General features: G+C 47.9%; 1 protein-coding gene across 7 annotated transcripts in view; it reads right to left on the reverse strand.

Annotated features, from left to right (window-relative positions):
• The window catches only part of ST6GAL1 (ST6 beta-galactoside alpha-2,6-sialyltransferase 1), a 120,231-nt gene that overhangs the window by 17,801 nt on the left and 84,974 nt on the right, over window positions 1–17,456 (reverse strand). For all 7 annotated transcript variants that reach the window (XM_053221088.1, XM_027061220.2, XM_027061221.2 and 4 more), the window contains 3 exons: window positions 16,691–16,826; window positions 10,515–11,150; window positions 2,685–2,782 (listed from right to left, as the gene is read on the reverse strand). In XM_053221088.1, coding sequence (XP_053077063.1) covers window positions 2,685–2,782; window positions 10,515–11,100 — 684 coding nt within the window. In that variant the 5' untranslated portion in view covers window positions 11,101–11,150; window positions 16,691–16,826. The remainder of the gene's footprint in view (window positions 1–2,684; window positions 2,783–10,514; window positions 11,151–16,690; window positions 16,827–17,456) is intronic.

The raw sequence follows: 17,456 nt of genomic DNA on the forward strand, positions 1-17,456 counted from the left end.
TCTACCAGGCAGCTCCGATCAACCCTATCCAGAGCCACGGTTTCTATCCTACCCTTCTCTCTGACCCTAGCCCTCACAACCCAAAACGTCTTCAAGTTACTTACAATCCCTGTGACTTCCGGCCGGCCAGCCAGCCACACAAGCCCGGTACCACCTGCTGCCCCTCTCCCTTCACCCCTCACTAACACCTGTGGACCACAGATGCCAAATAGCTCTTGAACCTGTTCTCTTCCCACCCTCCCCTTCATTTCTACTCTGCGGCAACTACGGGCATTTCATTAACTGTGGCGAACTGTGCCTCCTAACTGTGCCTCTCTCCACGCGCTGCAGGGCCTCTGCTCAGATGGATGCCAGCGACGTTTGCCAAGTGCAAGTCTGGTCATGCCACCGAGGATACTCCTGACCACAGCGCCTTGGCTCAGAGCACCCTTACCTTCAGCCTCAGCACTCACCACACCCCCATGCGCATTACTCCCTCCCCGGGCCCTCGCCTTCCCCTGCCCCCTTCCACACATGGCCTTACCCAGGCTGTTGCCTCTTCGTGAGAGGCCCCAGCCCTTCTCATCCTCTACACCTACACAGCTGTGTCACCTCCTCGCAACTCCTGATAGCCCTGATCAGGGAAAATTTCCCTGTGTGAGCCCTGGTAGCACTTTGATCCTGTCCTCTGCAGTTCTCTGTAGCAGCTTTCTATGTCCCTGCATGACAATTGTATCTGTAGGCAGCACATGAAAGGGCCCACTGTATCCCCCAAGCCCATCCCAGTGTCTGCCCACGTAAACGTAAGAGTGGCCATCATCCATCGATGTTTGTGCCAGGTACGAGGCGCTCGGCATGGTCTTCTGGCTTATTCCCCATAACGACCTTGTGCTGTCAGGAAGGTACTATTATCCTCCCCTCTCCACAGAGGAACAGACAGAGGAGGCTTAAGTAACTTCCACATGATCATTTAGCCACTAAGAAGCAGAGCGGGTTTCAACCCTAAGTGGCTCTACATACCGCCTCCTACCTTCCACTCAGTACTGCCCATAGTTGTGAAAGGGGACGATGGGAGGGAGAGAAGGAAGCAGAATAAACATCTCTCCTGGATATTCAGGAACCATCTTACATAGAAGAACAGGTTAAGCCTTAGCACTTCCTGAGGTGCCCTCCAGCTCCAGGATTTCTTGGACTGGGTTACAAGAAGGAAAAGGAGAAAGAAGGAAAATCTCGTCCCAACTCCTCTGCCTGATTTCCTAGATTTGGCAGGGTCCAAGCAGCCAGGAAGTTATAGCCTCATCTCCCTCTACAGGGCAACACAAATCCATACCCCACCCCCACGATAGCCAGATCTGTCTGAATGTCTCCTTCATTTCCTATCGGCATCTCTGTCCTGCCGATACCACTTTTTAGAATGCCTCCCTATCACTATTTCTCCAAATCCTGCCCATCTTTCAAAGTCTAGCTCTGATGCCATGTGCTTCAGGAGGCCCCTTGCTGACCATTCTATTTTTTTTTTAATCTGCCCTCTTATAGTTTATAACAAAAGTAGACTCGAACCCAAAGTATAAGGTTAAATAATAAATAGGAACTGAAAGCACTTAGAATCTACTGAGGATAGAACAGTGACAGAAAGTGACATCATCATCAAGGGATTTGAGTAAGAATGGAAAACAAGATGGCACCCACTTGCAAAGAAGTTCAGTTCATCAATCCTAGTTCCTTCATAAAAAGGTTCCTAGGAGTGTGGGCCTCAAATGGAAAGTGGGCCGTGTAGGAGGCAGCTTCTGCCCAGCTGGGGAGTTCCTCAAGGGCAGGCAGTGAAGAGATCACTGTCTGAGAAAAACAGAAGTGGAGCCCTGGCAGAGGAGTGGAGAAATGCAGTCCTCTTGCAACACTGCAGACAGGGCATGATGATCACCCCAGAATGCACTCCATGCCCACGGAGTCCCAGGCAACGGACAGAGTCTAAACACTGATGTGAAACAGCCAAAGTCTTTGTGTTTACTCAGAGAACACAAAACACTGACGGTCATGAGTGAGGTGAATGGGTGTCCAGACGTCTCATGCTAGTTTTGATACTCATGTCTTCCAGTTTTTTGGGGTTTTTTGAAACCACTAATTAAAATCTATTAACAGAACTCTGTGGCAAGAGTATGTCTCCAGTTTCTATTCGTTTTGAGAAATCAGCATATGCTACCTGGAAATACTTCAGGAAGCCAATTATCTAGGGGAATGCATGAGGTAATACATGAATTCTAACGCCATATAACACATAATCATGTGGTGATGGTGTCTTTCAATATTTGTAGACTATTTTACAGCTTACGAAACATGTCCACATTCTTGCTTCACTTACTTTTCACAGCAGCCCTCACTGTCTGATATTCTCTGCTACGTTGTCCCTCATGCAATACTCCGGATATAACCTGGCAGCTACGGGGACTGCATAACTCTGTTTTCTCTGGGCACTGGACACCTCCGTTAATACAAACTAATGCCCCGGGAGCTTTTCACGAACACATCACCAGGTTGGGTCTTGGGATCACTGTCTTCTCCTTCTCCAGTGAGGAATCCAGGACTCAGGAAGGTCATGGGACTTAATTCATTTGGCATCTTGGATGTGCTCCTAGCAGATGGGTTCTATGTTGGAGCCCATCCTGTGGTCCTTCCCTCACTCCAGAGCTGCACAGAAGAAATTTTACCTGAGAATTCATCAGGCGAATAGTGGTTTTCGTGCCCACATCTTGTTGGAAATTGGCTGTGGGCGCCCCATTAAATCTCAGGACTGCGTCATGATCATCTATAAACCACAAGGAAACAGAAAAGAGGTGATGAGCACCAGCAACATGAAGAAACAGAGAATGGTCTGGAGGGAGAGAGGGCAGGAGGAAGGGGAGGGGTGAGAGAATAACACTTCCCAATCTTTATCCCATCAGGACACACAGGGGGAAAGGGTCACATGCGTATGGGGCAATCAGGTACAGTTTGCAGACGGAGAGGACCACATGTCCGCCCGGCCATGGAGAAAGCTAAGGAGGCTCATATTGCGGCATCCCTGAAATCCACTCAATGGTTCCAGTGTGCCTGGGCGCCACAGAAAAGTGAACGGGGCCAGTGTGCTACCGAAAGTGCAATCACTGTTCCAGCTACCAAAGGAGCAAACCAAATAATCTTTTGGTATTACCAGTAGGTCATACTTCTCAATCCCTGTCAGAAAAACAAAGACTCTACCGTAGTCTCAGGGTAACCCACGAGTGCAAAGTCCCCGTAGCGCTCTGAAAAGCTTGCAGTGCTCAGGGAATTGGAAGCATTTATCAAGACACCTCCCTAAGTGTTCCATTAGGAACCTGAGGCCCAAAGAAGGGTCACAAACCTGGGTGGTGGCAGAGACGGAACAGCAGGTCGTAGATCTAAACTGAACCCCACATTTCCTATTTAAAAAGAAAACCTCTTTGGGGTACCTGGGTGGCTCAGTCGGTTGAGCATCCAACTCTTAGTTTCGACTCAGGTCATGATCTCACGGTTCATGAGATCGAGCCTCGTGTCTGAGATCGAGCTCTGTGTCATCGGGCTCTGTGCGAACAGCACAGAACCTGTTTGGGATTCTCTCTCCCCCTCTCTCTGCCCCTCCCCCATGCTCGCACATGCATTTGCTGTCTCTCTCTCTCAAAATAAACAAATAAACTTTAAAAATACTAAAATAAATGAAAAAAAAGCCTCTTTGTCAGAAGCAATGTCTTAAATCCAGGCAAGATCAAACAGGACATGTTTTTAAAAATCCATTCACTCCCTGTCTCTAGTTCCCCGTCCTTGTAGCTGTTTCAGCAGAGCTTGGAAGACCTGGAGAAGTTTCTCTATGTGGCATTGACCAATCTCATGGAGGAGAGAACTAATGACGTTTAAGATCTATCCCAACCCTGAGCCAACCTCCTATGAGCTCATCCCATTTTACTTGATCAAGCAAGTTTGGGGTTCACCTGTAAAATCTGCACAGGGTTTGGAGGTCAGCCCAATTCTCTGCTGTTGTATTTCCCTCCTTGTGGGAAATTTATTTGGGGTGGTTCGTCATCCACAGAGGTGGCATCAAAAGGTGGAGGGGGCGGGACAATACAAGACGATCCGAAAGAAGAATACCCATAGAGTTAAGGGATGAAATCCTCCCTCTTTATTTCAATTCTAATTTAGGTCTTAAGCCTCAGGAGTCTAGACATCTCAGCCACAAAAACAACCTGATCTTAATCCTAGGACACATTTTATCAAATGGGCTTGGAAGTTACATGACATGTCCATAGTCCGCACTTTATCAGCTTACAGGGCAGTCATACTGAACTGCAAATAGGGCAGAAGGCGTATCTTTACACAACTCAGATTGCAACACATTTGGCAGAACTGGTCACTGGCTTCAAAAGTGACCGGCGGTAATCACACCAGAAACGTAGATGCATCAGGAACTTGACTTAGTCAGCTCCCCCATTTCACAGGCGAGCAAACGACTAATCTGAGCACCCCAGTACCAAAAAAATGATAAACTCAGATGGAGTAACTGAGAATTGAATAAAAGGACTATTTCCAAAGTTGTAGGTAGAATTTACTTTTTTTTTTTAAGTTTCGTTATTTATTTTTGAGAGAAACAGAGACAGCACGAGTAGGGGAGGAGCAGAGAAAGAGAGGGAGACTGAGAATTCCGAGCAGGCTCCGCGCCGCCCGCACAGAGTCCGACAGGGGGCTCGAACTCACCAACCCGTGAGATCATGACTGGAGCCAAAACCAAGAGTCAGATGCTTAACTGACTGAGCCACCCAGGCACCCGGCAGGTAGAAGTTAAAGAAATCAACAAGGAATGGGCAAAACCCCAGGGTTGGCCACAGTGGGAGCCATTCCTACCCTTGCACCTAACATGGCAAGCAGAGCAGAGGCCCTGATCTGAAGAAGGCCACCTGTCCGGACTGGTGGCTGTTAGGGGAATACAGCTACTGCTAATGTCTAGGCAGTGAGAAGGGAATCGATTCCTCAACCTCTCTCTCCTCCTTGCCTCTGATTTCTCGGCCTGAGGGTAAAGAGAGAGAGCAGGGCTCAGAGACAGAGAGGGCTGCTTGAAAGGAGCTGAACTTTTAGTCGGGAAGAGAAGCAGTCTGTGGTTATTCTGCACGGAGAGAGCTGGGGGCAGGGGGCGGGGGGGACAGGCACTCCGACTTCACTCTCTCCCTTCTCAGTTTTACAGCAGCACTTGTATTGTCCAGTCCCAAATAAAAGCCAGAGGAGAAGGAAGCCCAGCTGACATGGTCCCAAATGTAAATTCCCAGGGCACAGAGTCAGACAGGAAAAGGAAGAGAGTGGGTCTGGAGGGCTAAATGGAGAACACCCAGCACCAGAGGCTTAGGATACATCCTTGGTATTGACCATCAGGAAACAACATGTTTTTGTTCATTCAACAAATACTGACTAAGCACCTACTTCTGTCGGGCACAGTTCTAGGTGCTAGAGACAATGGCCGTGAGCAAGAAAGATAATAAGGTCCTTGCCCTTAGACCTTAGATCTTGTAATCTACTGCAAGGAGGAAACCAATAAATGAGCCCAGCAACCTCTACTCAAGATAATTACAGACTGTGATTAATACTCTGGCACAGATAAAGTGAGCTGTGTAACAGGGGCCCTGAAGGGATCTCCTTTGTATGGTGTGATGATTTGGGACATGCTGCTGCCATCCAAAGGGAGGCCAGGCACAAGAAGGGTTTAGGGAAGTATATTTCAGCCAGAGGGTGCAGCACTGTGGGGACCCTAAGGAGAGTAAGGACTTGTCTGGAGACGAGTGAGGTGAGGGAAAGAAAAGATGCGTTGAAGAAGCTGGCAGGAACCCGGCCACACAGGCTGTGGAGGCCACAGGTATGAAGTCTGGATTTTATTCTAAGGAAGAAAAAAAAAAACCAATTAAAGAAGAAAACTTTAAAACAGGCCACTAAATTGGGCTCATAAAGAAAGAGGACAGCATCCTCGTTTGCCAAAACAGTGCTTTGCTAGTGAAGGTGAAGAAGTTCTGAAATCAAATAGGCCTCCAGGAAGTCACCAGGAAAAAGCCACAGCTACTGGGAGCCCAGCAAATGAGCCCTGCAAGGGGAAGGCTGCAGAAAACAGGGGCCACCACTTCTGTTTAACTTAGACTAAGAGAAAGAGAGGGACACAAATTAGAAAATGAAGAAATAAATGCACCACCATATGCTCAGGATATTACTGCATGCCAAGAATATTCAACAGAATCAGCTCATTAGTAAATTCATCAGTACACCAAAATCTACTGCCTCCAGGTACAGTAACTCTAAATAGCTGGAAATAATAATGAAAGAAATTTTATCATAGTTTAGACCAACCTCTTTGTGTATTTTCAAATGAGCTTAATAAATCATGTAAGCATATTTCGAAGGCTGAATTCTGGTTCTGGTCAGGAAGACTAGATATAATACACATCAGGGAGAGGAAATTATGGCCTGAAGGCCAAAACTGACCCATTCTCTGTTTTGCAAATAAACTTTATTGGAACATAATGAGGTTCATTCATTTACTACTGTCTAGTTTGCTTTTCCACTACAACCGCAGAGTTGAGTAGCTGTGAGAGACACTCTATGGCCTCAAAACCAAAAATATCTGCTGTCCAGCCCTTCATGGGAAATGTCTGCTGATCCCTGATACAAACAATCATACCTTCTGAGCTACACAATCCAGGGATGTCTTCTCAGTCCTCACTCTGCACAAGAACTCCATCTGCCCAGAATCTGCCCAAACTGCACTCCCCTTGCCTTGCATATGACACACACCCAGTTCTCCCTGTTCCTTCTCACTGGCCTTCTGAATGTCTCCGCCTTCCCTGTTCTTTCTCCACCTCTTAATGTTTACTTATTTTTGAGAGCGAGAGAGACAGAGTGTGAGCAGGGGAGGGGCAGAAAGAGAGGGAGACACAGAATCTGAAGCGGGCTCCAGGCTCTGAGCTGTCAGCCCAGAGCCCGACGCAGGGCTCGAACTCACAAACCACGAGATCATGACCTGAGCCGAAGTCGGACGCTCAACCGACTGAGCCACCCAGGCGCCCCTCTCCATCTCTTGAATGTATACTTTCTCTAGGTTTTCTCCTCAGCCCTCTCCTGGACTAAACTATCACCTCGGCACAAGGGACTCCTCAATCTGATCTCCCACCCTGACCCTTCCCCGGAATCAAATACCAAATCACATAGGTACCTACCCAGGGAATTGACAAACACATCAGACTCAGCATTTCCAAGACAGCACCTGTCTTCCTCTAGAAGCAGGCTCCCCTGTGATAGGAGACAGCCTGCTCCCAGGCTAGAAACTCTGGCTCCTGCTGATCACTCAAGGTCACTTCCAGTTAGACACCAGTTTCTGCCTCTTCTCAAATCAGACCCACCACCACGATCACCACTCAGACAACCCTGGCACTTCTCCCCTGGAAACTCTCAACTAGAATTTCCTTCTCCTATGGGAGAGCAAGTAAGTGAGAATATGAAGGGGTTTTTTTTTTCAGCTGATAAGGGATTCATCACATCAAAATTTTTATTTCATGTTTTATTTGAGAGAGAGAGAGAGAGAGAGTGAGTGAGCGGGAGAGGGGCAGAGAGACAGAATCTCAAGCAGGTTCCATGTTGAGCATGGAGTCCGATGTGAGGCTCAGTCCCACGACCCTGGAACCTGAGAGTTGGACACTCAACCGACTGAGCTATCCAGGCACCCTGCTGTCTCTGTTTTAAACATTGCTATTCTGCAGAAGATCTTGTTAGAAAAGTGAGTCCTGTCACTACCAATAAGCACAACACTATAATGGAGATTTAAAAATAATAGAAGCACTGATTCCTACTGTGTCTTCAGGTCCTGAGATTCTGTAATTTTACTGATTACATGAGGACTAATTGTCTCTTTTGGCCTCACCTACCTGAATAATTTTCAGCCTTTCTGTTTGAAAACCATTACTGGAGTAGGAATTCTTAACCTGGGGACTGTGGACCAACTTCATGGGATTCATGAATCCCTAAAATCGTGTGCAAAATACCTGTGGGTTAGGTGTGTATAAAGTGTGTGTGTGTGTGTGTGTGTGTGTGTGTGTGTGTGTGTGTGTGTATTAAATCAGTCTACGCGTTTTTCCAGAGAGAAAGTCCGCAGCTTCCAGCCAATTATTCTTAGAGGTCTCTGTGACCCCACAAGGTTAAAAGTCAGAATCTATCAATTTGCTTTTTTAAGAAATCCTTCACACTTAATAAAGATGGAAAGCCTGTCCATATTTATAAACATGTGTGCAACACAAAGAAATGCAGTTGCTTTAGGCTCCTTAGTTCCCTTATTTGGAGAGAATGTGTTTTCCATCCTTGTGAAATGAATCAGGCTAAAGAAAGCAAAGCACAGGAAGCCTTCCTCTTCTGTCAGGCTCTGGAAGGTCCTGGAGCAGGTGAGGTCATATGTCTCCTTTTTTATTCCCTGCACATAACTGCCAGGAAAAATGGTCTGAAAGGCTCTCAAAGGAAGAAAAGTAGACCCAAATGGGATTCTCTGCAGCAGAAAGAAGTGGTGAGATCACATTTTGTGCTTCCCCAAATAGTCAGTACTTCCTAATAAAAGCTGCCAAGGTGACTGGCCCCACCCCCACTTCTGCTTTTGCCTTTATGGTTTCTTTGGGGCTGTGTTTTCTAAAAACTCAGTGTGGAGGTTTTTTGTTCATCCAGAATGGATCCTTTCCTTCATCCTTTCTTCCTTCCTGATTTTTGCTCTGTAGTGGTCATGTTTAGAATGTCCCAGGTGCTAGCTGATGCTCTTTTTCACGTGAAATCATCACTGTCTGCCGGGGCAGAATTGCATTGAGGTTTCAGGGAGAGCCCAATACTTCTATGAACTGGAACCGCCTGTATTTTTATGCACTCCATACAAGTTTGGAGTGATTTGCATAAACGTTAGAATAACCTTTTTCTATAGACTAGAGTTATAGTTTCAAGTGTGTATTTCCCTGGAAAAACTTTGACCTTGAGACGTAACAAAAATTGCACGTTGGACTTCAAATGTTCTGCTTTTTAATAGGGCATCTCCTCTGGGCATTTAGCCTAACAAATGTTTTAAGGAATTCATTCATTCTTTACAAACTTTTTTTTAAGTTTATTTTTTTTATCTTGAGAGAGAGAGCAGGAAGGCTGAGAGGGAGAGAGAGAGAATCCCAGGCAGGCTCAGCACTGTCAGCACCGACCCCAATGCGGGGCTCGATCTCAAGAACTGTGAGATCATGACCTGAGCCGAAATCAAGAGTCAGACGCTTGACTGAGCCACCCGGGCGTCCCTCATTCATTCATTTATTCCTTCATGGATCTATCAACAACACAGAGCAGGAGCTTAGAATACAGAGGGGAAAGAGAGGGGGTAGGCCTTTTGCTGAAGGCCTGGGAGCATCAGGCAGCATGCCTCGCCCATAGCCTTCCCACTCTACCTGGAATCTGTCCAGCTATTTCTCCACTATTGAACATATTGGATGGTTTCAAATGGTTTGCTCTTACACACTGCACCACTAACAGGGGTTTTGGGCGGATAACTTAAGTGACTAGAGGGGAAATATCCACAGCAGTGGGTCCAGAAGACCAAACAAAGTAAGGTAAGTTTCATGGCTCCTTTTGTGTCCTTGTAAAACTGTTTGCCCGAGGGATTGTGATAATGTGCCGTGTCTCCAGCCTCAAACCTCAAACCAGCCAATGGTGGGCACAGTAATTCTCAAATAATTTTGATACACATATATGTAAGGTCTCTTAGATTTGTTTGCATGTTCATTTGAAGCAATAGCATACTTCTAAAACATCATAACCAACAGGGATAACGCTTACTGTGCACCTGCTGTGTGCCCAGCGTGCCTTGCTTTTTAATCCTCCCAGTAATCCCGTGACGTCGGGACAATTACTGTTCCCATTCAACTGATGAGCTAAGTATTGGGGCTCAGAGATTACACAACTGATAAACAATGCACTGTCACTACAAACCGGGTCCTTTGACTCAAAGGCCTGGAAACTCATCCTCTCTGCTCTTGCACCTATAGTGGTCATAGCTTTATAATAAAATTTGGCAGGGGCACCTGGGTGCCTCAGTAGGTTGCGTGTTCAGCTCAGGTCATGATCCCAGGGTTGTGGGAGCGAGCCCTGCGTTGGGCTCAGCACTGAGCGCAGAGACTGGCAGAGACTGCTTAAGATTTTCTCTCTTTCCCTCAGCCCCTCCCTCCCCCCTGCTCATGCTCTCTCTCTAAAATGAAATTAATCCATTAATCAGTAAAAAAGAGACAAGCAAAGCTCTTCTCGTTGATAAAGATGCTGGCAGCCTGGATCCCCACCCTTTCAGCTGCCCTACGGTACCTCTGACTCATACAAGAAGGCCGAAAAACACTGTTGTGGGCCCACTCTGCCAGTCCATGGAGCCACACGTGGGCCCCTCCTCTCCAGTCCCGCCCACATGCCCAGCTCCACAGGGGCACTGGCTGCTCAGCTCACCTTAACACCCCAGAACCCACCTATTTCTCGGCCGAGCTGGGAGGACTTCAGAGATCCTGCCGATGAGACCACAGCACACGTGCCCCACGGCCCAGCCTTGGTCCTAATGTTCTCCTTGGGCAGGAAGCCTTCCCACTCGGAGGTGTTGAAGGGAAAATCTGTGACCTCTACCATGGAGACGTTCACACGTTCCCGGAGGTGGCAGTGCAGGGCCTCGGCACTCAACTTGACCCCCGGCCCTGGCCCCTTATAGGACACTTTATACTTGTTCATATTCAGGTAGTTCCTCCAGATCTTCTGCAGCCTGGGGATGAGGTTTTTGGAAGAGCTGTCCTTGTTCCACACCTGGAAGGAGGCCTCCGGCTTGGCCTTGGCTGGGCCCCGGGGGCTGCTGAGGGCGTGGCTGCCCCTGTGGGGGTCCTGGGTGCTGCTTGAAGTCTCAGCCTGTTTCTCCAGACCTCTCAACACCTGGAAATCCTTGCTTTGCAACTTAAGGGAATCATAGTAAGTCCCTTTCTTCTTCTCCTTCCACACACAGATGATTGCAAACAGCAGAAAGGCCAGCACACAGCAGCTGAACTTTTTCTTCAAGTTGGCGTGAATCATAATGAAAGATGTGCTCAAGGTAGCCACTCTGTTCTGAGCAGGAAACAGGCCTAAAAGAGGTAAGACGAGGCAAAAATTTTGTTTAGGTACACAAACCTTTGTTTAGGTAAAACGAAACCTAAAAGTAGTGACAGGTAAGAGGTGGGACGATGAGCCAGGCAGCGGATTCAGGGTGAGGAGACTCACTTCCAACCTTGGTCCACTTCCCACCAGGCCCGCGGCCCACAGAAGCTTGAAGTCTGCATTCGGCCTCGGTTTGGGCTCTGAACGTAGACAAGCAGTCCTCAGACACCCCTTGTTGTTCTCTGAACCATAAACACGTCCTGTATTCTCCGACCACTCCTTCGTACGCCCTAAGTCTTGGTCTTGCGTTGTCTTAGCCTAGCTCCCTGACTATACTCTCGAGCTAGGTGAGGTCAGGAACCATATCTTACACATCGTTGGGTTCCTAGGGCCTTACGTGGTCTGTCAGGTGGAGGCACGCATGCTTGAAAAACTAGCAGAAAGAAGGAAGAGCAGGATAACTGGTCTACATCACAAGAGTCCGAACTCCCTGAAATCCTAAGGGGCCCAGCATCCTTTTCAAAATTGCCAGAAAGAGGGGCGCCTGGGTGGCTCAGTCAGTTAAGTGTCTGACTCCTCATTCGGGCTTAGGTCATGATCTCATGGTTTGTGAGTTCGAGCCCCAGGTCGGGCTCTGCACTGATGGTGCGGAGCCTGCTTGGGATTCTCCCTCTCTTTCTCTTTCTCCCTCTGCCTCTCTCTCTCTCAAAATAAATAAATAAACTTTAAAAACCAATTGCCAGAAAGAGACCTCGGTCCACAGACAGGGGCTGTGACAGACAGACCTGGGTGTGGCGCATCTCTCTAAGGGCTTGGGTGTTGGACTCCTACATGAGAAGACCACCGACGGTTAGCTTGCAACATGACATCCAGTTTCGTGGCGTGCCCCGCAAGAGTACTATCAGGTGGCAGGATGCTGACCCCCCTCATGGTAAAGCGGAGGAAATCTTGGTAAGACAGCACACACGTGACCAACTCGGGAGATAAAAACAAAGACGCACCTAAGACGGTATTTCATCTAATTTCACCATAAACCAGGGCCCCTGTGATGCACAACCCTAGCCAGTACCACGTGCACAAGTGTCCAATGGGAAGGGCGTCCCCTGAGCCATGCAGAGACGCCCTGACCATCATTAGCCATGAAGGTGTTAGAGTCTCCATATTCATAGGTTAGCAACCCGAAGCTCTGAGAGGTTAAGAGAAGTGCCTAGGGTCACAAAGCTGAGTAAATGGTAGCATCGAAGTTCAAATCCAAGTGCACCGGGGTCCATAATCCATGTCTCTTTCACTATAAACCTGCACTAAACTGTTGCAAGTTCTGGAACGTGGATTTTATTACACGCATAGAGCCTAGTATGCCCCCTTACATCTGGGTAAAGACCTACTTGGCTTTCCCGGAATTAATTGTGTAACTAGATGGCAAATGGAAGTACTTTGAACTCAAACAATGATCTGTATCTTTTGGAAAACATTAAATTCTCTCCTAAATAACTGGGCTTATTTACCATAATGAGTCTAAGCAATCACCTCTGGGGTTCTGCTAATCCACTAGAGATCCATAGTTCCTTCCCATGGAACCCACAGCTAAGGATATCTGGCCCAAGACATAGGAGTACTGGACTAGGTATTCACAAAACCTGGTCTCTCTCCATTCTTGATGACTTTGGGCAAGTCACTAAACCTGTCGGCACCTAGGTTTACGTAGAGTAATCCCTCTCTCATGCACAGACTACTAGGAGGACCAGAAAAAAATGGTGTTTGAACCAAGTCATTGTAAAGGCATAGGAAGTGTTCTGAACAGACCAGAGAGCAGCCCCTTGGCTCAGGGCCATGCGGACGCCATGTGCGACAGGGAGAAATGGCAGAGTGGAACACCTGACTTTCAGGTCCTCATCTGAGACTCTTCAAGGTAAGTGGCTTCCAGACCATTCCTGGAACCCATGGGAAGTACTGTAGGAACCAGTGGCTCTGGGGAGAATGGGCTCTTGCCTTGGGCTGCAGAAGTTTTGGAAGTGACGAAATGTACAAAGGGAGAAAAATTCAAACCTATGATCATGAAATCGGGGAGGGGCCTTGTTACATGTCAGAAAATTAAGGAATTCAATTTCCTCAGACACTCAGCCCAGCTAATCGCATGACTACAATAGCTAAAGAACTCAGAAGAAGGGAAAGGAGCATTTAAAAAGTGCCTCCAGTATGGTATGGTAGGCACTTTAGCTGCAATGTCTAATTTATTTCTTTTAATGTTTATTTATTTTTGAGAGAGAGAGAAAGAGAGAGAGAGAGAGAGAGAGAGAGCGGGGAAGGGGCAGAGAGAGAGGGGGACAGAGGATCTGACGTGGGTTCTGCACTGACAGCAGTGAGCCCAATGCGGGGCTCAAACTCAAGAACCTTAAGATCATTACCTGAGCCAAAGTCAGACACTTAACTGATGGAGCCACCCAGGCACCTCTGCAATGTCTAATTTTATCTTTACTATAGCGCCATGAGATAGATATTCACAGCCCCATCTGAGAAAATGAAAACACTGATGCTTAGCAAAGTTACGGGGCTTCTCCAAAGTCAACCAGTAGTCAGTGCCTGAACCAAGATTCCAACCTAGGTCTATCTGACTCTAAAAGTGTATGGTCTTTGCACTAAAAGACAGACATCTGTGTTGAAAAACAATGAAATGTCAGTGTTGACCAAACTCAGAAATCAGAGTCTCAGAAATCAGAACTCAGAAATCAGGGTCCCTAGAGGGACAATTTAACCCACAGACAATCACAGGAAAAAACCACCTTTGCCATCTGCAATGTCCCAGCCCTGACCAGTGTGCACTGTTTTACCCTCAGGCAGCCCCTTCACAAAGATTAGGCTTATAAGATCCACAATAACCCTGTCAGGTAAGCACAGGAAATCATATTAGCTCCATTTATAATTGAAAGAACTGATGTTATAGGAAGGAAGGGAGGGAGGGAGGGAAAAGGAAGGAAAAGGAAAGGGAAAGGGAAGGGGAAGGGAAGGAGGAAGGAAGGAAGGAAGGAAGGAAGGAAGGAGGGAAGAAGGGAGGGAGGGAGGGAAAGGGGAGGGAGGCAAAGGGAAGGGAAAGGGAAAAGGAAAGGGAAAGGGAAAAGGTAAGGGGAAGGGGAAGGGGAGACAAGGGAAGGGAAGGAGGAAGGAAGGAAGGAAGGAAGGAAGGAAGGAAGGAAGGAAGGAAGAAGGGAGGGAGGGAAAGGGGAGGGAGGCAAAGGGAAGGGAAAGGGAAAAGGAAAGGGAAAGGGAAAGGGAAGGGGAAGGGAAAGGGGAAGGGAAGGGAAGGAGGAAGGAAGGAAGGAAGGAAGGAAGGAAGGAAGGAAGGAAGGAAGAAGGGAGGGAGGGAGGGAAAGGGGAGGGAGGCAAAGGGAAGGGAAAGGGAAAAGGAAAGGGAAAGGGAAAGGGAAAAGGTAAGGGGAAGGGGAGACAAGGGAAGGGAAGGAGGAAGGAAGGAAGGAAGGAAGAAGGGAGGGAGGGAAAGGGGAGGGAGGCAAAGGGAAGGGAAAGGGAAAAGGAAAGGGAAAGGGAAGGGGAAGGGGAAGGGAAAGGGGAAGGGAAGGGAAGGGAAGGAAGGAAGGAAAGGAAGGAAGGAAGGAAAGGGAAGGAAGGAAGGAAGGAAGGAAGGAAGGAAGGAAGGAGGGAAAGAGGAGGGAGGCAAAGGGAAAGGAAAGGGAAAGGGAAAGGGAAAGGGAAAAGGTAAGGGGAAGGGGAAGGGGAGACAAGGGAAGGGAAGGAGGAAGGAAGGAAGGAAGGAAAGAAGAAGGGAGGGAGGGAAAGGGGAGGGAGGCAAAGGGAAGGGAAAGGGAAAGGGAAAAGTAAAAGGAAAGGGAAAGGGAAAGGGAAGGGGAAAGGGGAAGGGGAAGGGAAGGGAAGGAGGAAGGAAGGAAGAAGGGAGGGAGGGAGGGAATGGGAAGGGAAAGGGGAAGGAAGGAAGGAAGGAAGGAAGGAAGGAAGGAAGGAAGGAAGGAAGGAAGGAAGAAGGAAGAAGGAAGGAAGAAGGGAGGGGAAGGGGAGGGGAGGGCAGGGGAGGGAAGGAAGAATTTCCAAAGTTGCATGTGTGACTAGAAAGCAGTGCAGTAAGTTGGGACTTAATTCTTCTATGTATGAGTGAAATGAAACAGGAGGTAGGGAGGTAGGACCTGATTCACTATCTAGGAGCTGAGGCTTGGAAGGAGCTGGTGGTCACCTCTGGCCATCACCTACTGTCCCAAGGTTGAGGGTCTCAAGGGTCTCAAAAAAGAAGACCTCCTCCGAAAAGCCCGGCACAACAGTCCTGCCACTTTAAGACAGCCTCAGCCTTTAGGGTCATGGCCCCAGTGCACTCATCGGAAAGCTTACCTCAGGGCTCCCCAGGTCTCCTAACACCACCCTCTGTTCAGGCTCCAAGTCCAAAAACTGGCTGGAGTTTCTGGTCATGAACAGAGTATTTCAAGACCCTTTTTCCTCTCTCCTGCTGTTCTGAAGAGACAGGGACTAAAGCAGTTCCATCTAAGCAGCCCAAACTGAAGGAAAGGAGTAGTAAAATTTTCTCCCCTGTTTCTCTGGGGAAGCACACCAAGCTTTGGATTTTCCAGAGGTCTTAGCCCCTGGGCCTTTGCACTGCCATAGTCTCTCGCTTGTCCACTTGCCTGTCAACCAGACAGAGTTACCTTTCTGCTTCTGCCCTCCCATGGAACCCCCTCTGGTTTATATCAGGTGCTAAGCAATGCTTGCTTTTCCTGCTGACCCCCTGCTAGAGGGGACCCCCTCCTGGCTCATTCCTGAAACCCCAGTGTCCCGCACAGGACCTGAAACTGACTGGGTACTCAATAAAGGCTTACTGAACTGATGGGACTAGGTCAATAAATCTTTTCTACCCCCACCAGGCTTCTAGAAGAACAGGAACAACCCACATTATCACCTACAAAGAACAAGCCAGGGGCCTCTGGGTGGCTCAGTTAGTCAAGCAGCCGACTTCTGCTCAGGTCATGATCTCGTGGTTCATGAGTTCAAGCCCCACGTCGGGCTCTGTGCTGACAGCTCAGAACCTGGAGCCTGTTTCGAATTCTGTGTCTACCTCTCTCTGCCTCTCCTCTACTCGTTCTCTCTCTCTCTCTCTCTCTCACACACACACACACACACACACACACACACACACACACATAAATACATAAAACATTAAAAATTATTTTTCAATAATAAATAAAAAGAACAAACGAACACTAAACCAACAGTAAGAAAACCCCAGTCAAAGTAAGGTTCCTGCCCTGGTTTGCTCATCACTACATGCTCAAAAAAGGTGGGCTGAATCACAGAATAACTTCAAGTCTCCCACTTCCCATTTATAAAAACAGGCAAACCACCTAGTCCCACCACTCACCGAATCGGAACACATAATACATGAGGAAAACAGCGAAGCCGCAGTGAGACATCGAGACCCTGTGACTCCCGGCCCCATATTCTACCACCCCATTTCTTAATTAGGAATGTACCCCTTTGCTGCTCCATAGTCCAAGCTTCCAGGTCTCCTTACCTGCTCCCGGCTAATCCCCCTGGGGCTGCAGGCCCAGCAGGTCCTCAGGAACCAGCACTATTCTCCATAGGAGGAAGGTTGGCTTTATGGGGTCTGGAGGCCAAGGCTCATTTTTCTCAGGATGATCAAAACACATCTGCAAAGGCCAAAAAAGAAAAAGAAGCAAAAAAAAAAAAAAAAAAAAAAAAAAAAAAAGAGGAGGTTCAGAGCTGGTTTCCAGGAGGGGCAGGGTTAAAGATTAACAAGGTGGTCAAGCACCTCTGAGAGTCTTTTGGCTCAATCCAGGAAGCCCGGAGGGCTCAAAAAAAGAAACACAAAGAGACAAGAGCCCAGTACAGGTGCTGAGCTCAGGGTTGGGAACAGCAGAGAAGTCCTGGAAACAGACCTATATTAGATAAGAACATGCTAGAAGGATAAAGCAGGCACCACAGAGCAACCTGGGAAAGAAAAGGATTGTTTAGTCACTGGTTTAGGGGTAAATAGCAATTTGGGGAGAGAAGATTCAGCTCATCCCTAAAGACACTCTAGACAGATTTTTCAAAGTTATTTCTTATCGGGGCACCTGGGTGGCTCAGTCGGTTAAGTGTCAGACTTCAGCTCCGGTCATGATCTTACAGTCTCTGAGTTCGAACCCCACATCAGGTTCTGTGCTAACAATTCGGAGCCTGGAGCCTGCTTCAGATTCTGTGTCTCCCTCTCTCTCTGCCCCTCCCCTGCTCATGCCCTGTCTCTCTCTGTCTCAAAAATAAATAAAAACATTAAAAAA

Source organism: Acinonyx jubatus, chromosome C2 (assembly GCF_027475565.1).
Source record: "Acinonyx jubatus isolate Ajub_Pintada_27869175 chromosome C2, VMU_Ajub_asm_v1.0, whole genome shotgun sequence".
Taxonomy (NCBI): domain Eukaryota; kingdom Metazoa; phylum Chordata; class Mammalia; order Carnivora; family Felidae; genus Acinonyx; species Acinonyx jubatus.